Consider the following 21,564-nt stretch of genomic DNA (forward strand, 5'->3'; position numbering starts at 1 on the left):
GACACAACTGATTTTATAATCACATTAGTGCTGTCTCGAAATAACACACCCACTCAAATATAACAGTGATTTCATTTTCAAAATGCTGTGGTATTTTTGGTGCTAAAGGTAGAGGATCAATGTGTTGAGGCTGAAAGCTGTGCTGGAATCTGCACAGACACTGATTCCTGTAGGTCCCTGTGGGCACTGAGCACCTTCCAGGCAGGTAACAGGATTGGGTATGTTACGAGTGATCCTTAGGAGTTTTTCTGTCCTCAGGGGAACAGGAAAAAGAAAAGACTACAGCTTCACTGAAAGGGTTTTCTTAGTTCTCTTTGTGCCTTTTGTTCCGTCTTGCTGCCAAAAAAAATATCCCTGTTTGGGAACGGAGACAGGTTCCCAGGCTAAGAGACAATGAATCCTGGGGGTGTAAGGAAGGCACTGATCCCTCTTTGGCAGACTCTCTGCTGCAATGCTGCACTGCCAGTGAGTAAATACTCAGCACTTGTCTTACACTGGATGTTTTATCATTACCTAAGGTGTTTCATTTTCCATATCAGGACCATTGAACCTTGAGGGTCGGTACATGCAGAAGATGAGGGGGGAGGAGAGGCAGTCGTAGATAGTCCTTCTCCTTGGGCTATTTTTTCCAGCCCCATGTTTTCCAAATAGCTCAGGAGTTCAGACAAGTCTATTCCAGAAACCCTGTTGCAGCAAAGAGCAAAAGGAGAAAACATAAGCTAGTGGGAGTAGAAATTTCCTCTCTATCTTCTTTTGTTTTTTGGTTTTTTTTATGTTATAAAACTTGGTATGGGGGTGAATTTTTAAAAGTTTAACCAGATGGAGATTCTTGCAACAGAGCTTTCTCAAGAACTTACCCAAAAGTGTGTCTTCCAGCACAAAGTACTTGGCTCTGGCCTGGCGCCTTCTAGCAAAATTTGTTGACCCATGCATGAATTATTAAAGGAAAAAGTAGAATACAGAATGTCCATGCACAGGCTTCTCCCCCCAAAGCCAGGGTGGGGAATGAAGCATGTGATGTGTTAGTCACATTAGTTAGTGCTACAGAGCACATGACAGTTTGTGATGAATACTGGTCTAGAGACACAAGTTTAGCATGACTTTGAGTCTTTAACAGTCTTTATTTTATTTTTTTCCTCCTTTCTGTCTCTGGACAGAAGTATCTCCTGCAAGCAACAGTTTAGGGAAGGAGTAAGACAGGGAAATCTTGGATGAGCATTGAGAGTGTGCTCAAACATGGCTCTTCTCAGTGTAGCTAGCTGCTCTGAAATGAAACAATCCACTCTTGGGATTCTCCCTATCTTTGCTTCAGACAGGAGAAACATTACCATTGAAATTGTGGTACCCACTGTGCAGCAAATAGATAACCAGCATAATCTAGGAGAAGATAGATCAAAGATCATAAAATCCAGACATCTACTAACTTTATGTTAACTTCAGATTTTCATTTTATCCAGAGGAAAAAGCACAATAGGCGGGTCTGTTGTTACAATCCGTAGTGCTGGGGTAGCTACAGAGGTGAGGTATTCTTCACTCCTGGGATACAGGGCTGTGGATGTGGTTTTGAGGGGTGCCTCACCAGCACTTCTCTTTGTGTTGCCAAATCATTCCACTCGCAATAGCCTGGGACTTCTGGTTGCTTGAGTGGTTTTATGCTGGGGAGAAGATAAACCCTGAAGCTTTTCAGCTGCTTAAGGAAACAAGGCTGCTGAAGCAGAGGAACAGAAAAGGCAGCCAAGTTATCTTTTCTAGCTGATTACTCTGAGAAATTTGCAGAATAAAAACTTGTATTTCTCCATCATCTTTTCCAAAAATCATTTTCCAATTTTATAAGCTTATTATACAGTGTAAATCAAACACATAGGTATTACATGCTGTGTATACAAGGTCAACAATTATGTAAGAAAATGGTAATCAATAAGTTCCACATCTATTGACTTCTGCCTTTCGATGAAAGCTGCAAGAATTTTATGTTAAATGCTGTTTTTCTTTTTTAAAATGTAAAATAAAGAAAAAAGAAAGATTATACTGTTTACCTCTCCTGGCATCTGAAGTGAACATCTCTTTCTTCAGAACCTGAGTGAACTAGAACAGTTTTAATGAAAAAAAATGGATTTTTTTCCTTGCAAATGTATGCAAAGTGCTAAAATCAGATGGATTAAAGTTGTCTTCATCCCAGAGTTAACCTGAGCTCTGTCAAAGTAACTCCTTCGGAGTTAGTGTACCTTGAGTATGAGTGACCACACCATGAAATAACATGGGAGCAGCAGAGAGTGATTGTGTTGGCAGCTGATAAATTGTGGTAATGTGAACTGTAGCCTTTCCTCAACCTAAAGTAAAAGCACCACAGCAGCTTGAGCAGAGATTCCACATGAGAACAAAGAATGGGAATTCAACAGCAATGGGGACACACAAGCTTTAATTTGAGTTAACTTGATCTTTGGGACATAAGCATGTATGTCCACAGCCCAAGCTGGTGAATGCAAAGAAAAGCAAATAGGAAGTAAAAAATGCAAGTATGCAGTACTGCAATTTTCGCTTGCCTGGTGCATACATTGAGTGATTTTCCCTTTTGGATGAATACTAGCTTGCATAAAATTCAAATAACTCAGCTGTCTACAGATGGGGGGCGGGGAGGAGTGTGGGAAGGGGAACAGACGGAAGGAAATGGAACTGAGAAGACTGAATTAACCTTTCGATGTCTTAAATTTCAAGGAGGGAAGAATCATCTCCTGTTAAGTCTGCAACCATGCAATTAAAATATGAACAAGCCTTAAAAGCCACATTTGACCCATATTCCTAGATTTCTTCTTCACAAGACACATCTTCTAAAACAAAGATTCAGATCCAAAAAGTGTTCAGAGGCAGGGAAAAAAATCTCATGCTGTAAATGTTTATTTTAATCACAGAACTCTAGTAGAAAAATGAGTAAAAATGTCTGACATTTATGCAGAACATGTGCCTTTGATACTCAATTCAGTTTTAAAAAATCCTTACATATGTGTCTAGTAATGGCTGACAGTCTTTGAAATGATGAATGGTTTTCCCTGGGCTGGAGTTTGTGTTTCTGTAAAATAGGTCCTTTTACCTATTTGCTTGAGCATTGTGAAACCTCATTTGTTAATACAGGGCAAAGCTTTAAAAATGAACTTTGATTTTTAAGTGCCCTTTTGGACACCATGAGTTAGAACAATTGGACACTTGTTGATATGAGTGTTTCCATGGACAGTTATGGATGCTCAGCAAGGCCAATGTCATGTGTGAGGCATCCTGAAACAAAATGTTTGTTAGAAAATGCTATAATGCTGGAAAAGAACAAAGTAAAGGCTCAGCTTGTCTCTGTTTCTGGATGAAACACGCAGGAAAGGAAGGCTATTTGCAGAGCAACCAGCTATAAAGTGTTTGCTAATTTTTCCTTGGTGTTGAAAGGACTCATGTTTGGTCAATATTGTTTGCAAGATATCAGTAGGATCCACCTAAGGCAAAAATTGAACACTTCCAAGTTCAGAAGAATGTATCAAGTAATTTGTAGGTGAACAATTAAACCCAAAAGCAAACACTTCACTGACATACAGATAAATTCCAGGAAAAACTGTTTGGCATATAATACACAGGTATTAAAACAGACAATGTCTTGTTTTGCTGTGTGTCAGATTACCATTTCCTCCTCCTAAGATAATAACCTAGTATTAAGGTAAGGAATTGTGTGGCAGGCTATCAACCTTGCAAGGATTTGTACAATTGTACAATTTGTACAATTTTGCAAAGCTGATTTAAGTTTTGGAGTATTTTAGCTCAGTTTGTACTAAGCCTTATACAACACTGAGCACAGTTGGGATAAGGGTATTTTTCTTTAAGTTTCTCCAATTTCTGATGGGGTGTAATCAGGGCTCTTGCTGGAAGCAGACTTAATTGGAAGGTAGATTCTTCAGAGAATATTTATTCTAAAGTCATACTAGGTCAGGATGGGGACTGGGGATACATGAAGGAAACATGGCTCCAGTTCTTTTGTGATACCTACAGGCAATAGTAATTTGTGCTTATGAATAGCTTTTCCTGAAAACAAGGGAATTACACCAGTAATTATTTTAGATCTACTGAGTTACTTTGTAAGCACTTAGCAGTCAATCTCTGCAAAACTTTTAAGCTGAGCAATTTAGCTGTAAGGATTTGTAAGAAAACACACTGAGCTGCAGAAATGGCTCCCCCTTCATGGTGTGGATCCGGACATGGATTTACTCATGAGACAGGGATGCCATGACACTCTGGCTCTTCAGTCCTAGGAGCCAGATGCTGACCAGTCACATCTGCCAAGCTCCTGGAGCTGTGCAGCAGCTGGAGAATGGGTCCTTCTGCTCTTCAGCAGCCTCACACTGGGGCTGTGTCACTGTACAGGGCAGCACAGTGTCAAACCTCCTGACATGGGGTGACAGTGCTGTGTCATGTGCTGGGACTGCAGCCCTGCCCTGCACAACCCCTGCTCCAAATGTGCCTCTGGATTCAGAGCAGGGAAGTGAGGCTGTGGGAGCTCCATAGCCTGCACAGCACTAGAAGGGGAGGAGTATGAAATGCTGCCTTCACAATTCAGGTGTGCCTGAGACAGTGGAAAAGGGCAGTGGGAACAGCTAATGGACAGTAGCCTTACTAATGCTAATTGTGATGTTTAGGAGTGATCTGAGAGGCAGATGCTTTCAACAGCTGAATTTTGGGGATGTAACTCATTAAGTTGTTGCCTCTCTCCTCTCTCTATTTACTACCTTAGAAAATATGGCAAAACACCAGGCAGAGACTAAAATGACGAAAAGTATGGAGGGAAAGTCTTACAAAGAGCAGATTAGCTCACTGCATTTATTCAGCTCAGAGATGAGGAGTCAGAGGGGAGCTCTCATCACACTCTGCAGCTTCCTTTAAAGGCAAGGGGAGATGCTGATCTCTTTGATGACTAGTCATAGAACCTGAGGAAATGGAATGAAGTTGTGTCAGGGAAAGTTCAGCCTGGACATTAGGAAAAGGTTCTTCACTGAGAGGGTGGTTGGCCACTGGAAAAGACTCCTCGGGGAATTGGTCACAGCGCCAAGCCTGCCAGAGTTCAAGGAGCACCTAGACAATGCTTTTAGTCACATGGTTCAGCTTTAGACAGTCCTATGAGGAGCAGAGTTGGACTCTATCCTTATGGGTCCCTTCCAACTTGAGATATTCTATGACTGACTCCTGGGCTGTCCTTAACCTTTCAAGTAGACAGCAAGAGCACAAAGTGAGCAGAAACACCTAAAATGGCAGCCTGGGACTGCATATGTCTGCCCCCTGCAAGGAGCCTTGGAAGCCTTTGAAAGGAGGTAGGATAAGCTGGCATGAAATGGCGTATTCAGAGCCAGTTCAGAAGAAAGAAGCCATTGCCTTGGACTCAAAACCAGCAAACAGGTGCTGTGCAGTGCCTGCCTACCTGCCTGCCTCTGCTGTCTGTCTCCTCTGACCACGTGTGCTTTCTGTGTCAGGTTTCTTGCAGTTTTATTCCTGTCAACTGGCCAATGTATCTGCTGAAGAGCCAGCTGGAGTCCGCTCTCCCCATGTTTCATCAACAAAATTGCCAGCTTGTTCTGATTCAGTATCTTTATTGTTGTTGATGAGGCTAAATGAATCAGAAAGAACATGGCTATGTATACAAAATACAAATTCAGAAACCTCATCCTGATGTGAGGAAATTTTATTAGTGGTTCAAGTGGAGAAATCTGCTGTGGAAACAGACGGACAGCACAAAGATCTTCTGAGAGGCCATTTCCCCCAGCCCTACATGTTTTATTGGGTTTGCGTAGTACCTCCTAACGACACCAAATCTTCCAGCAGGAAACAGAGTTTTAGATCTGATTAAACCCAGGTTAATTTAGTGTGGGATTGTGACTCTCCCTTCTTTGGATTCTAAATGCAAAACCTTTTAGTGAGTCTTATAAATGTATCTCTAGATAAAATTCAGAATCTGTGCTGGAGAACCTGAAACAAAATCCTCCCAGCTATTGAAAATACAGAGGTTTCAATTAATCCCATCCTGCTTGTATAATTTTTTCCCCCTTTCATATATTCTTTGTCAGTTTTTCGTGAGGGAAAAAAAATAGCTTTTCCTGAGAGGGTTTTTACTATCTAAATCCAGGTTTCCTTAAATGCCTTATTAAACTCACCACCTATGGCTGCTGGCACTGCATGACAGAAAAAGCTGTTGTAGTTTCAGTGTAGCATGTGGGAACCACAGACTGCCAGGCACTGGTTTTAACACTTCGGGTGTAAGCTTGCATCTCCTCTCTAACTTATGCTAACTCACTTTAAGGGTGCTAAATTTCATGTTTCAAAATGCATTAACTCTTTGTCAAAGGGCACTTCATTACTTCTGGTATGCTTACATTTGGGAAATGTTTGGCAGTGATTGCTCTTGATGCTTCAATTCAGAAAATTTACAGGAAATATTTTAATATGGTTATGAATCTGGAATCTTAGAATCAATTACCCCAGAAAAGACCTCTAAGGTAGTTGAGTCCAACCTATGTCAACCAGGCCATGGCACTGAGAGCCTCGTCCAGGTTTCTCTTGAACAGCTTCAGGGACAGTGATGCCACCACTTCCTTGGGCAGCCCGTTCAGTGTCTGATGACCCTTTCTGTGAAGAAATTTTTCCTTAACCAAAGCCAGCAGGGTACGAGCCTGCATGGTGCCACTACTGGCCACGATCACTCTCTGGGCACCCCAGGACGAGAGGAGAGTCTTAAACTGCCCCAGAGGAGGTTTAGGTTGGACATGAGGAGGAATTTCTTCACGGAAAGAGTGGTCAGACGTTGAAACGGGCTGCCCAGGGAGGTGTTTAAGGTAACACTGGACGAGGAACTCAGTGCCCTGGTGTGATGGAACGGTGATGCTCGGTCCAAGGTAAGGCTCGACGAGCTCAGAGGTATTCCCTCAGCTATTTGATTCTGTGACTCTGAGCCCGCCCAGTCCGAGGAGGGCGAGTGGCTGAGTTACCGCGCAGGCGAGAACACCGGGAAACATTAATTCTCTGCCGGCCTTCACTGCCCCCCGGGCCGGGCCGCCCGCGGCCGCCGCCTCAGGGCGCGCGCCCCGCCCGCCCTCAGCGCCCGCCCCGCCCCGCGGCACGTGACCCCCGGGGGGAGGCGGGCGGGGGGCGCGCGCTCTGCCCCTGCCAGCCAGAGCGTCACTTCCGCCCGTCGCCGCCGCTGCCGTCGGGGCCCCCCCGCTCGCGGCTCGGAGCTCGGAGCGGCTGTGAGGGCACGGACGGCGCCGGGTCCAGCAGCGCGGCGGCCGCGGCATACGGCGCGGGCAGCGGCCGGCGGAGGAGGGCTGCGAGGAGAGCGGAGCGGCGAGAAGAGGCCCGCGTCGGCCCCCGGGGTAGGAAGAGGCGGAGGAACCTGCTGGTGGTGCTGAGGACGGCGGGGAGGGCGAGTCACCCGGCAACGGTGAGGGGCGCGGGGCGCATGCGCGGGGGGTCCCTGCTCGGGCTGCTCGGTGTCACGTCAGGCTTCAGGAACCTTCTGGCACCGGCGCCGAGCGGGGCGCGGGAACTTCCTCCTGCCGAGTCGCTGGAACCGCTCGCGGGGAGCTGTCAAGAGGCGGGAGCGTCTCCCAGCCTGGTGTCGGTGGGACTTCGCAGGCAGCGCTGACAGCCCGGCTCCTCCAGGAGTTGTGTGCCCAGGCTGTTCCCTCCTCCCACGAGCAGCCTGGTGCCCCCTGCCATGGGGCTTGGCGCGCTGGCAGCATCAGCCTCGCAGCTCCCTGACAGCGAAGTTGGTCCCAGAAGTTGAAAGAACGGCAGTCACTAAATGGCCTGTGGTCACGAAGGCAGCGCTGGCATTAAGAACGCTGGGTCATGGACTTAAAGCGCCAGCCTGTGACCAAATGTACCTTCCGAGGGGTTTGCCCGGTGTGGGCTTCCATTGTTTATGGAAGCTCCTTAAGGATTAGAGTATTTGACTGGAGATGTTCCTTGCTATCAAAAAGTTCCTTTAACATGAGATGCCACTGTGTTGGGGTGCTCCTTCAAGGTTTGGAAAAAACAACAAAACCCAAAACAACAACAGAAAACCTGCCATCACATACTGCAGCACCAGCTTTTAATGAACAACTCACATATTCTCAGGTTCCTTGTTCTGGTTGCGTTTTAAGAAATTTTTACAAAATTTTTTGCTGCTGCCAGGCTCAAGATGGGGAAAACAGGTAACAGATGAAGAAAGTAAATACCATGTAATAGCTCCTGCCTGTTTAAAAAAAAAATAAAAGAAAGTGAATATATAAAAACCTACACAGTTGCTTATTTTTTTTTTTTGGCATGTCTTCCTGAATGTCCTCAGGGATGGAATTGTTAGTTTGTGAATTTAGAACAAATTGTTAAACCGGATTAGCATTTAGGTTTGAAGTTTTTCTGTCTTCCATGCAGTTTAATCTGCAGCATAAAAAGAATAGAAAGCTGGTTTGTTGGCGTATATTATAAGCAGTTTAGGTATTTTGTTTGTTTTCTTTTTCTTTTTCTGCTCATTACGAGTAGATTGCTTTATGTGTTATTTGTTGCATAGACTTGAAGATGTTTAGAATCTCTTATAATCTTCTTTGTCTGTATTTATACATTGTTTGGCTCCATAGGGATTCTTTCCTTGTCTCAACTATATAACAATAAGGAATTAAATACCTCAGTATTTTGAAAACATCAAACTGGAAATTTACAGTATTGTTTTAGAAAAATCAGTTGAGTGTTCCATGATTACATTCAAGGATGCTGACTCTGAGAAGTTCCTGGTAACTTTGAATGCTTGTAGATTTTGACATGAACAACACGTCAAAACATCTGAGTTTGGCAAATGATAGTTTTTATCTGCTCTGTGTTAGTTTGGGCACTTAGTTTTTGTGTTGCTTGTAACACTGGAGGATCTTCTTGCAGCTCATTAAAAGACATAATTTAACATCTGTCATGTGTGGCTCATACCCTGAGAACGTGTGCAAGCAGTGAAACGTTGCTGTCTAATGTATATAATGTACATAATGGCATGTTTGCAAAAGCAGGTGAGGCTGAAGAAATATTCTGTGCGTTTGCAACAGACATCAGAAAGTTCTGTGGGTCCCTGCTTGCTGTGTGGAAAGGCGTTATGGGCTAGGTTTTTTTCCTTTTCTAATACTCAGCCTTTTGATTTTTGGTCAAATGTTACAGCTGAGCAGTGATGCCCCTTGCCAGGGCTCATGGGGAAGTGAGTAAAACCTGCCAAGTCTGAGGTTTTAGTTTGGATTTTTTTTTTTTTTGGTGTGTGGTGGTTCTTTTTTTTCCCATCCCCCACAAAAGAAACTGCATCACATGGAAGTGATGTCGGTAAGACATTACTTCAAGTTGTCCTCTAATTCAGTGCATAGCACCAGGTTAATTTTCCTGCCATATTCTCACACAAAAATCTAGTGGCCATTTAGGTGGGAGCGAATTAACTACATGCAGGGCAGTTCATCATATGCATCTGTAAGGATGAAGGATGGCAAACTTTTTAAACTTTTTTCCTTGTATTTCAGACCTAGTTGTATATTTATCATATTGATCATTTAAGATGTGAGGACTGTTATTTAAGAACTGAAAAATAACACTTTATCCAAAATATACAAGGAGGAGATACAGAAGAAGCAAAGGAATATTAAATCTTCTGTGAAGGGCTAGAGGAAGAGGGAGATTGTTACTTGTCATGGAGTTTGTAAAGTGATGGCTCTATCAGTTTTTCAGCAGAGGGGCTCGATGTCTTGTCAAAATTGGATTCAGGCAGAGAATACAAGAATTTTACATTGCTCCCTGGAAAGTTAGTATAATTGAGCAATTCAGTCATGATGACTATTATTTTCTATAAGGTGAAAGATTTTTCCTGCAAAAATTTTGTTTGAGAACGACTAGCTGTCTCAAGGCTTTGGTAAATTCAGATTTATCTTTACAGTTTGTACTGGCTTGATAGCCAGCTGTTGACATTTGTGGAAGTTCAGTCAGTTCAAGTGAATTCTGTGGATTATTGTACCCTAAAACATAAGGTATTTGTTACTGCATCTTCTACTGGGCTTTTTTTTCTGAAGAGCTGATTTGTTTTGAAGTCTTAAAAACGTAGTTTAGAAGGTTAACCTGTTATGTTTGGAACATATGGGTGGAGTCGTTCACTACAAGAAATGGGTAATATTTTGCAGTCCCATATTCTGATTAGTGAAAACAGTTCTATTGTGATAATAACAAACAGTTCTACTCTTGTGGTCTTTCCCCAGTGAATGTGAAATCCTGTATACTTGTCTTAAAAGAAAAATATGCCAAATGAGCTTAAAATACAGATAGGGCTTTATGTTTGTGTTCAAACAGCTTGTAACAAAGACTGTGGTTTCAGAGGCTTTTTCCTTTAGAGAGATTTAAATGGTTTTTATTTTCTTCACTGTTTGGACATTTCTAAGGACATTGGGTGGGGCATCTGCTTGATCAGAGCCCTGTATCTGGTGGGAACCCTGGACTGATTGTCCAGGTTCCAGTGTCGCTGGCAGCTCTCCTCATGTGTCTCTTCTGTTCAGTGTTCCCTGCAGTGTGTTAGGATTAAAATTTGTGCTCAGCTGTGTAGGATAAAAAGTACATGGACAAAACTGAAAAGGTGAGGGCTAGAATCTTATGAATGTGGTTCTTTCTTCCTTTTTACTCTTTAAAAAAGTAAAAAAGTGTGTATGTGTGAAAGGTTTTCTCTCCTTTCTGCTGAACTTTACATTTAAGGAAATCTTTTGTTGTCCTCGCACTCAAGAGGAGTAATCAGGTTAGTTAATTTTAGTCTGCAATGTAACTCTTAACCTTACAATTTCTGGTGGTATCTTCAAATTTAGTCATAATCAAGTTTTGATGAAAGACCTCAGTACCAGACCTTATTTTTTTTTTTTTCCCTTTTTTTTTTTCCCTTTTTTTTTTTCTCTCCCCATCTCTTTAAATTCAGAGAATCGTTGCTGCAGCATTGAACTCTTCATTGAAATGTCTTTCACCTGCAGTGGGGATGTTGAGCCTGTCCTTTATTTTGGTGGCATGTGCTCAAGGTTCTGACAGAGGCAGTGTTTCAATAGCGAAGGGGCTGCGTAACCATTTTGTGATCTGCTGAGTTCCGGTGTGTATTTCTGCTTACCTGTTTGGGAGGGGGAGTACAAACTGGTGATAAATGTATGTAATAAGATAACTTATTTATAATGAATTAAGTGCATTATATATTTATAGTTTGATTTTTTGGTGTCTCTGAGATAGCTTGACTTCTGTTCCAAAGTCTGTTTTAACAGCAGTGACAATTGGTAAACTGCTTTGGTTTTATAACATGAAGCTCACAAGTTGCATACTTTTGCTGATAATTTCTTCCTGTTACTTTACTGTATATTACTATTAATACTTTACTTTATAATACCATTGCACTGAAATTCTGCATTATCTGATGCAGGGGCAATGGGATGTGTGTGGTTGGTGGAGCAGAGCTTTGCATTGGGGGGTGGCAAGTAGGATGAATATAATTAGCTGTTACACAAGATACAAAAGCCTTTTTATTTATTAACTACTGTTGTTAAGAGTGTGATGGGATCTGTGTGAGCAGGAAGTTTCTTTAGAATTCTGCACATGTGCATTGGCAGCAGCAGATGAGAGCAAATCTGGCAGTGTGTGGTGGTGGGTGTGAGGCACTGAGCAAACATCTACTTTTTCTGGTATCGCTGATGGTTTTATTTTCTTGCATTTTCTTGCATTTTCTTGCATTTTCTTGCATTTTATTTTCTTGCATTTTCTTGCATTACATTTTCAACAATGTAGTTGGAGGATTATAAGTTTCTGTAATGCTGTTAAAAAGCCTTTGGATTTTATCTAGTAAGTGAATATAAAACATTATTTTTGCATATCAAAACCAGCTAACATTTTTGTGATCTCTCAGCTTGTTCTTTAAAAGTGTAGAATTTTTTTGGAATGTTGCTTAAATCAGTCACTGTATTTGAAGTTTTTCTAATAGATAGGATTTGTCTCTCATGAAGGTCCGTGAATGATGGGCTTTTTCAGAGACAGTGTGATCAGGTTCTGTCAATTGAAATTGTAGACTAAACTTTAATGACTGGAAAAGAAATAGTAATAGTAATCAGTATTATGGTTTTGTGGCTTGTAAATTTAAAAAAAAACAAACACAAAATCCAAAATTCTGTTAGTTTTAGTTGTATCTCTTGCAGTGGAGCTTTCATGAGGTGTTTTGTTTCTTTCTTGCATGGAAAGGACATAAAGGCTTAATTTAAATTGTTCTAATTTGTAAATTAGAAGGCTTGCTGCCACTTTCCCAGGAAAGAAAAATTGAATTAGAATTGCATTCCACTAAATCTTACATTGTATTTTTTGTGCTTCTACTTGCTTTGTCAGTATAACCAGTATTTTGTCAGTTGTGTGGTTTTTGAGACTATCTCAGAAGTGCTGGTGGCAAATGATGGAGAATTTCTGCTTAATGGACTTGAGGTTTAATGTGTGTGTGAATGCACATGTGAACACATACACAGGCAAACAGCTCATTAATTAAAGAGCTGATGTTAATGTTTCTGCTGACTCCTTTAGTGATTGTGTGCAAAACTACAGTGAGCTGGTTTCCTTCTGATTCCTACTTAACCAGAAAGCAAACAGGGCAGTGAAGAGTTAGGAACCATAATGAGAAACAAAGGGAGAAGGAAAATCATATCTGCTTGAGAAGATACTTATTCTAATATGGATTCCTTCAACACTGCAAGTTAAATTTTGTAGTTACATCTAATTTCAAACAGTATGCCTTAATGGGATGGGGATTGTATTCTTAAGAAGACCAGCTTATTAAATTTAAAATAATAACTGAGCCAAATTTTCTGATTTGTCAGTCTAGACTTGTGACTAAAATACCTCTTGATAGCTGATTTCACTGAGTCAAAAAGAGGAAATCTTGCTGTAAGAGTCTATTTTAAGCTAATCTTGTTGGTTTTAAAACTTTTATTTTAAATAATTATTGTTTTGACTACTCAAATGTATTGATGAGTGTGTTATATATCTGTATTTCAACTTAAATGTGATTATTCTTTTTACATGGAGGATGTTCTGTGTCTGTTCAAGCACTGGCACATCTCTGCATGGCTTTTATTGTACTCTTGAGACAAATTTGTCCTTTTCTGTGTCCTGGGTTTGTGGTAGAGTTCTCTTTGAGGGTTTATTTCAGTTTGTCTTTTGTATAAATTTACTCTAAGACATGTCCCCTCCCCAGCTTGGCCATGTTTTAAATTTTGACTGAATTAATTCAAACAAGCAAAATACTGGTTTTACTTATTAATGGAACAAAATCTGAAAATCAGATGAGCAAAAGCTTTTTTGCCCAAAAGCAGTTAATCCATTGGGAATGCTCACAGTAATCTGAGTATACAAATGGCATAAAAATCAGTCAGGGTTAATTGTTACAGTTCTGACATTACATTGCAAAAACAAAGTTTCCTTTTAACTCAACAAAACTTAAGAGTAAGATCGAGAGTGTTGGTTGCCATTTTTTGGAAACATAAATAAATGTAGTTCACCAGTTACCAAATTACTCTGTGCATTCTCTGGTGAGCTGGGACACAAAAGTTTCCCAGGGAAGCCGTCTTGCTCCTGCTCATGCCTGGCAGCTGGCTCTGGGTGATGTCATGAGGAGATGATTACATGAGGAGAGTTCCTGTGATTCTAGCTTGGAATCTGTGTCTTAAGTTTTGGCCATCATTTAGAAATTCTTGGGAAATCTGTTTAAACTTCGATAATTTCAAACTTAGCCCAGAAAACGATTATTTATTTGGATTTAACAGTATGTTTACTGTAGGCATCTTGGGGAACATAGGTTTTGTCTAGCTGTAAGTCATATAAGTAACATAATACGTTTTCTTCATCAAATATAGAGTAAGAAATCAAAAACTTTGAGGCTCTAATGTTTTTGGTGGAATTTTATTTGTAAATAATGGTTGCAGACAAGGAGTACTGATCCTCTTTGTATTGAAGGGTGTGTATGTGATCTGTTAGGACTCGGTCTGGAGGCATGTGATGGTTCACAGGGTTCGGTCACAGCAGTGAGGGCTGAAAGTGCCAAAAAACTTGAGGTGTGTTTCCTGAGAAGCGGGGACAGGCCATTTTGTTACTTTTTTCCTATCTAAAAATCTTAGTTAGTTTTTACTTTTACATGTTACAAAAATACTCACTGGCAATGTTTGCTTGTGCCACAAAATAATACATTAAAAATAGGGCAAAACAGCAGTCAGTGTTAGCTTTGGTTTGGGCTTCAGAGACAATACAAATTTCTTGCTGCATAAAATGGGAAAATAAAGAATTGCTTAAATAGTTGAGACTTGTGGCAAACATTCTACACGCTGAATTAATGTTTTCATTCCTATGGCACAGTTTCAGTTTGCAGTCTTTGTTTATTTTTCCTTGTTGCTTCATTCCTTTGTTTTAAGGAAAGGTGGTGGAACCCTGAGGACTTTAATTTAAAATGATGCTCACATATTATTTGTACTTCAGTCTTTAATATAAAAGCTGAACTAAATGTAAGTCTAAATTTTCATGTGTATTCCTCAAATATTAGCAGATAGCCGTGTATTCTGTGGGGTTTTTAGTGGCATTTCATGTGTGGGTGTAAATACTTCATGAGTTGCCAAGATAAGTGAATGCTATTATGGTGGCAAAATGAAGCTCATGGTGCTGTTTTCCCAGCAGACTCTATGAAGAACTTGCCTTAAAAAAAAGCAAACCAAATTTTTTTAAATAGCATGTGACAGCACTGAAATCCACAATACAGAAAAAAACTCTGTGTTTTACCCTCATTTAAGATGCTTGGGCTCAACATGTTGCAAAGGACATAGTTTTTTCAGTCTCTTGTAAAATTGCGGTATAATATGTAGTTCTAATAGGGTGTATTTTTACTTCCCTACATTTACGTTTTGTAGAGCATGATTGTAGCTTAAGGATGTTTTTGAATGTTTGTAGTAACAAGGAGGGGAAGTAGTTTGAAAAAAATGCAACCAGAATGTTTATAATTAAACTCAAGCGAGGTTGTTTTTTGGGGGGATTTGTTTTTGTTTTTTTTTTTTAACTTGCTATTTTTTTTTCTTGATAGAACTTGTGAAGCATTTAGGTTGTGAAATTGTGAGGGGGAAGCATGTGCTCAAAAGGATCAGGATAATATGGGCAAAAGTAGAAAGAGTTGACTGAGTGGGTTAGCTCCTTTTTCCTGAGTTTTCTGATTGGGGCAAAAAGAGTATTAAAAAACTCCACAGCATTAGTATTTGTAAAAGACTCTGGAAATAATCCTGAAGGTTACATGTCCTGTCCTAGTTTTCATGTGTCTGCAGTGAAGTGCTGCACTTCCTGAGTCAAGGAAGGGCAAGTGGGAAAGCTTCTGATCCATATAAAAAGTGGAGATAAAATGTTTAATTATTAACAGTTTTTACAATAGCAGGAAATAAAACTTGCTGGAAGTTGAATAACTTTCAAAGTTTCCAAGTTTCTCGCTCTTTCTAGATTTGGTAAATGTCAGATTAATTGTACCACAGCCTGTGAAGATACCAAAGCCTGAACTAAAAGGGAAAAGACTGAAATGCTCTGAAAATAGATTGTTGCCTATAATGATCTATCGAAATGTGTGTAAAAGTGTGTGTGTATCCAAGAGGATGAAAATGAGGTTTTCACTTCTTTTTCTTGGTGATAATAAGCCATATAAAGCTTTCTTCAAAGCATAAACCTGGGTTGTAAATCCGGTTTTGCTCTAACAATGAGACAACCAGGCTGTTTCAACTTTATTGTTATGTTGCCAAGCCAGTTAAAATAAAAGTCTGTATTCTTTTATTTTTTTTCATGACTGCTGAATGAATTTAATATTCAGGCAGCCTGTTCATCTGCTGCACCTGGCAAAAGTGGCTGAGCTTTCATGTCACTGAACTGAGCACAAAGTTGCCTTTGCTGAGAAAGCTGGGCTGCAAGATTGTTCATTTGGTGCCAAATTTTAAAGAAGTGATTACTTCTAATTTGGTCTTTTTATTAGGTGATGTTTGTTTTGAAGGTTTGTTTGTTGGTTTTAACAAGTCAGCCTGAAGTATTGTGGTGGATCCATCAAGGGTTTTCTCCCAGCTGCCCTTATCCCCACAGCTGGCCAGTGTGAGGTTTTCTGGTTCATTGTGCACAAGCTGACTTTGGTAGAGCTTGAGAAAATAGACTCTGTGCAACTTCATATTTTAAAATTTGCTTGATATATTGAGATTGATTGAAATCTACTTATATGCAAAGATCATGTTGATTTTGACTTAAAATAACAATAAGAAAAATGGCTGTACAAGGCCTCCATAAATTATAGGGGGTTCATGAATTGCAACTGCTTTACTGTTGCAATCTGGTAGGATCTTTTAGTAACCAAGAATTTGCAATAACAGATTTGAATATGTGGGGGTAAAAAAAAAAAAGTCGAACCCAGTGGCTAGAATATAACCCTTCATTTTCTGTTGTCAGCTCACCTGGGAGTCCTGATACCTGACCAGGATTCACTTGTGTGAGATGTAAGAGATCTACAACCTCTGTGTAATAATACAAGGCAATAGACAGAGACAGTTTAAACACTTTTAAGCCTGAAATATTTTTTCTTCTAGGCCTCAATATAAGGAAATGCTGAGGATGTGAAAGCAGTCTTATATAGAGCTTATGACCAACTCCCTTAGCACATGGATGCAGTTTGGGGAGGGTTGGGAGCAGGAAAGCTGCTTTATTCAAACTTCTGAGAGTACTCTGGGCTCCTCTTGTGATAGGCTAATGAATGGTCTGGCATTTTGGTGCTGAAACCAGAGGGGCTTGGTTGTCAGGAATTTGCAAGCAAAGATAAAGTTTATTTGTCCTGATGTGGAACAGAAGGAGGAGCTGGTGTGGGAGAACAAAGGAAGGGAAGGTACTTGTCTCCAGTCTGTCATATCAATCTTCAGTTATGAAACAAAACGTTTCAGTGAATATACTTTGAAGCTGGGGAAAGCCTCTTTATTGTCTAGTTTTGTTGATGAGTGTTGTGGTTATGTGTATGTCATAAGCTTGTTTTGCCCAGTCACAGTTGCTTGAGTTTATTTAGAGCAGGTAATGGGGGAGATCAGGGGGCTGAGGTGACCCTTTGGCTGAATATGGGCACATTACACTGGCTCTGCTGTGCCATGAAGCTGCAATTTAAATTTTTAATACCACAGAAAATCATAAAGGCGATTTGCTGTGGTTTGCAGCTATTTTGAGAGATGAGAACATGAAAAATGTCCGGATAATCTGGATTCTAAATAAAAGGTGGCAAAAATGTGGGTGGTTCTGTGGAAACTGACTTGGGGGAAGTTACTTCCTGTATCCAGACCTGATGATCACTTGGACTTTGAACTGGCAGTTAGGACATGTAGTCAACTTCCTAGAAAAGATGATCAGTACCACAGAAAACTGGTTGACCCTAAATGTTACTTAGTTAGGATTTTGGTTTTGGTCTTGCTGTTTAAAGATGTTGTATTAGACCAGTGCCTGAGAGCCTTCTAAAAATTTCATAGCCATTAAATATTTTAGTATTTAAGCATTATATTTATTTATTATATATTTTAGTATTTAGTATTTATTTAAAGAGGTACTTTAAAACACTCTGTGTAACCTCCTTATCCCTCCTTCATTCTTTGGAAGAGGATTGAGTGAGTCTGCAAATTATTTCATGATTGTTAAGACTTAGATGTCCCACGCTAACTTTCACTTCAGATTTGGCTAACTCATAAGTGAAAAGAGGGATTTCCTGTTTTGGGGACTCTCTCATAAGCTGTGCTAATGTGGTCTTTATGTCTTCTTGTTCAGGACAAGAAACTGATGATTTGACAAGAATTCCTCTAACGTGATGTTTGGATTACAGACTGAGTTTAAAACTGTTGAAAACTTTATGATCCAATAATATTTTCCTTATTTTCAGATTAACTGCTGAAGTACTGATCGAGTTCTGCTATTCTTCAATGAGGAACTACAGGCTGATCTTTTGCCATAATCTTAAACAACCATAAATGACAAAAGAATGCTTGGTCAGTGAGGGCAGCTGGCGCAGAAAGCGTTTTTCAAACTTGGCTGTTTAAGTACTCTGAGGTGGGTTTCTTAACTTGCTTACCTGTGGAAAAAAAAGCAAGTGTGGATTTCAGAATGTCTAATCTATTAGAATTTAACTCTTAATAAACAGAATTTTCGTTTGGTTGCAGTGCTTTGACTAACAGCATATACTTCTTGTTCTGTGTGCCAGCTTCTGTGAAAATGACTGCTTGCATTCAAGCAAGTATATTTTCTTTTCTTTTTATTATTTATTTTAAAAGGACAGGGTTTTTTTCCTAGAAGAAATATTTTGGTTTTGACAGGATAACAGCTTGACTGAGTGACTTACACTGCCCTTTGTTATCTATCTAGATCCTTTATCAAGTAAAGACTTGCAAGTGAAGCATGATAGAATGGTATCATTGAGCATTTAGAAATTAGCTTTGGGGGTTTTCTGTTCAGTAAAAATTTTAATTTGATGCAGGTGTTGAAAGCTTGATTGTGTTGACCAGAAAATGCCAAATATATTTTAAAATTATTACAGTGCAGTTGTGTGTCACAAAATATTTAATCATTTAATATAACTGAAACTTAGAGTTGTGGTTTGGTGTGATCCACTGGTTCCATTTCCTGTTGAGAGGCTTTTGTATTGAGTTCTGAAAGACTGGCTACTAAATACTGTCAGAAAAAGTCCTGAGGAATCTACCAAAATACCTTAGAACTTAATTAGAAATGTAGTAACTAGAATTTTCTGCATTTTCCTTGCTGCTACATATGCTCTTCTCAGTCCTCTGTTGGATGGAACACATCAGTGATAGTAGTTTATTGAGTTAGCTGTGTTTGGAGTCATTACAGAACTGACCATTAAAGCACTGAATGGATGGAGACAGACTAGAGAGTATTTGCATTAGGTAATTAAAACACTTTGTGGGTTTTTTGTGCTTTCAAAAACATATATTGAAGTGGTTTTTTTTGTTTTCATTTCTCCTATTGACAGAAAAGACAGCTTTGATTTTTGGCTGCAAAAAGATATGAGGAAGAGCTCCTCCCCTTCCTTGAGTAACTGCAACTCTGTTCTTGCTAACAAAATATTTGGAATTCCACTTGATGAGCTGCAGCAAGAAGGGCAACCAGACAATGAGGTTCCATTCATAGTCCGCCACGTTGTGGACTATATTGAGGAACATGGTATGTATCACCTTGCTGTATTTAAAGTAATAGATTTCATTGTTATTCTTACAGAATAGATTGTGGGGTTTGAAGAGTACTTGTTTTCTGAAGTCAGTTGTTCAACTGGATGCGATTTGGTTGTGTTGGGTACTTCCTTTCTTTGCTCCTGTTATGTGTATCACAGTTTTCTAGCCAGCAGTAATGTAGTCAGCTCTGCAGGTCACCTCATAGGAAATGCTGTGGTTTAGGTACTGCTAACACTTCCCTTGTTATTTTATCATTACTGGGCACAAGAATGTGTACATTGGGAGTAGAGCTGCTGGAAGTTATGCAAAACTGTTGTCTGGACAATGTTTCAGTCAGTATGGGAGTTGTGCATATTTGATTATCAGTATTTTTTCCTATATATTTGTCCATACCGGAGCTAAAAGTTTATTTATGCAATTTCTTTTCTAACTCAGGGGGTCTGGAACAAGAAGGACTTTTCCAAGTCAATGGGAATGCTGAGACAGTGGAGTGGCTCCGGCAACGATATGATAATGGAGAAGATGTGGACCTGGATAAAGAAGCGGATGTACCCTCAGCTATTAGCCTTCTTAGATTTTTTCTTCAAGAACTTCCAGAGCCAGTTATTCCAGGCAGCTTGCACACACATTTGATGCAACTTTCTCAAGGTAATACTGACTCTTTTTGATTCAGTGTTTTTATTTTATGATTTGAAGAGTAAAACCCAGTATTGAATTGAGATTTGTAGTGGCACTAAGTTTTTGGTGCTCTGTGTGACAACAGTGAAAATACTGCAGTACATTTTGGTTGCAATGTTATCTGTCAGGACTGGAAATGGGATTGAGGTATCTTAACTGCTGTGACAGCAGAATTCTCTTCTATGGCTGTAAATCTAGAGTGAAAATTAGTTTTTTCCTCCCATCTTTGAATAGAACACTGTGGATGGACTTACATATGGATTGTTTTTAGCATGCAAGTCCCCATTTAGTTCCCTTTTGTTAAATATATAGAGAAACTTCATTTAATCTTGCAGCTTATTCTTTACTGTCATTTTTAATGTGTTGAAGTTATTTCAGCAAAATTTAAAGTTAACTGTAGCAAGGAAGTTAAACCACATAAAACCTTAAACAGTGTTTTCAGATGCTAAAATGAGACTTTTGATTTCCTGTCATTGGGTTTTGCCTGTTTGATAGACATATCCCAGTTTTCAGAATTACATCATCAGCTGCATTTGAGGCAGAGGAATTCCTTAAAGAAATGAGGGTGGTAGTAATTGTTGACTCATATGTTAGTTCTAGTCTTCTCCCTCTTCGGGAGTCTTTCCATGTCGTTAGGTCAGGCTTAGTCCTCACAATGACTTCACTATACAGCAAGGTGTGGCCTGTCTGCATCGTTAGGAGCTCATTTCAGGCAGGTGGTTCCTCAAAGGCAGGTGGTTTGGGTAATTGAGGTGTGAATGTGCCCATCCCAGTGAACGTGGCAAGTGTGTATCCCTGCTTTGGTGCAGAGGACTTCAGTTAGAGGTAAGAACGTTCTGCCTTTGAGTCTCTGGTTGATTAGAACTTAAATTTCAGGACGGATTGGTTAGACGAAACATGGAGATGTGTATATTATCACCTTGCTGGGCTCCCTTTGTTTTTAAAAGTCTACATTGTTAAAGTACTTTTTAAAGGTTTTTTTTTTATTTTTTCGTTCTGTTTCCAATGTGCATTTCTAGAGCAAGAACTTTCAATGAAATGTTCATTTTAATGTGTTATATGTTGAGACAACCATTTTCTGTGCTTGGTTGCCTGTATTCAGCTGCTGTAGTCCTTAACTGTGTCTAAGCAAATGAAATCCTGCAGTTCCTGCTTGGTGTTCCTGTAGATGCTCAACAGGGAATTTATTCACTCTTTGCTTTGATATTACGAGCTAGGATGTTTCTGCTCTCTCATCTAGAGAGCCAGAGATGGCTCATCATCTTCAAATGTGCTTTTCCCTCTCTAACTGATCTTAGAAGAGTTTTCAAGTGTATGAGAAAGAAGGGGAAGCCTCTTTCTATCAATTTTTCTCCCATTTTGCTTTCCTGACATTTCTTTTCCTCTATATGGAATTTCTCAGTTAGGTACAAACAGCTGTAAGCTCTTTGAACCTTGCTGCATGTAAGGCTGATGAGGTAACAAATAAACTTTATGGGGAGATATTTTGATGAAGAGTATAATTGAATGGGGTGAGAATGAGGGGGTTTTATGGTCACCCTTTCTCAAATCTGAAATTGAATCAGCAAGTTTCAAGCTTAGCACGTGTCAATATGATTACATT

The 21,564-nt window shown here is 39.9% G+C and overlaps 1 protein-coding gene across 9 annotated transcripts in view; it reads left to right on the forward strand.

Moving 5' to 3' along the window:
• The first annotated feature begins 7,258 nt into the window (after window positions 1-7,258).
• Window positions 7,259-21,564, forward strand: part of FAM13B (family with sequence similarity 13 member B) — a 44,918-nt gene continuing 30,612 nt past the window's right edge. For 2 of the 9 annotated variants that reach the window (XM_014253160.2, XM_088063439.1), the window contains exons 1-4: window positions 7,271-7,456; window positions 17,981-18,147; window positions 19,085-19,275; window positions 19,719-19,931. In XM_014253160.2, the coding sequence (XP_014108635.2) occupies window positions 19,119-19,275; window positions 19,719-19,931 (370 nt within the window). In that variant the 5' untranslated portion in view covers window positions 7,271-7,456; window positions 17,981-18,147; window positions 19,085-19,118. Of the gene's footprint in view, window positions 7,457-11,003; window positions 11,138-17,980; window positions 18,148-18,308; window positions 18,328-19,084; window positions 19,276-19,718; window positions 19,932-21,564 lie in introns of those variants that run through there. The other 7 variants (XM_088063436.1, XM_088063441.1, XM_088063440.1 and 4 more) reach the window with 7 other exon arrangements.

The sequence above is a fragment of the Pseudopodoces humilis genome, chromosome 17, assembly GCF_049639895.1.
Source record: "Pseudopodoces humilis isolate 2021_Gansu_Grassland_sample_001 chromosome 17, ASM4963989v1, whole genome shotgun sequence".
Classification (NCBI taxonomy): domain Eukaryota; kingdom Metazoa; phylum Chordata; class Aves; order Passeriformes; family Paridae; genus Pseudopodoces; species Pseudopodoces humilis.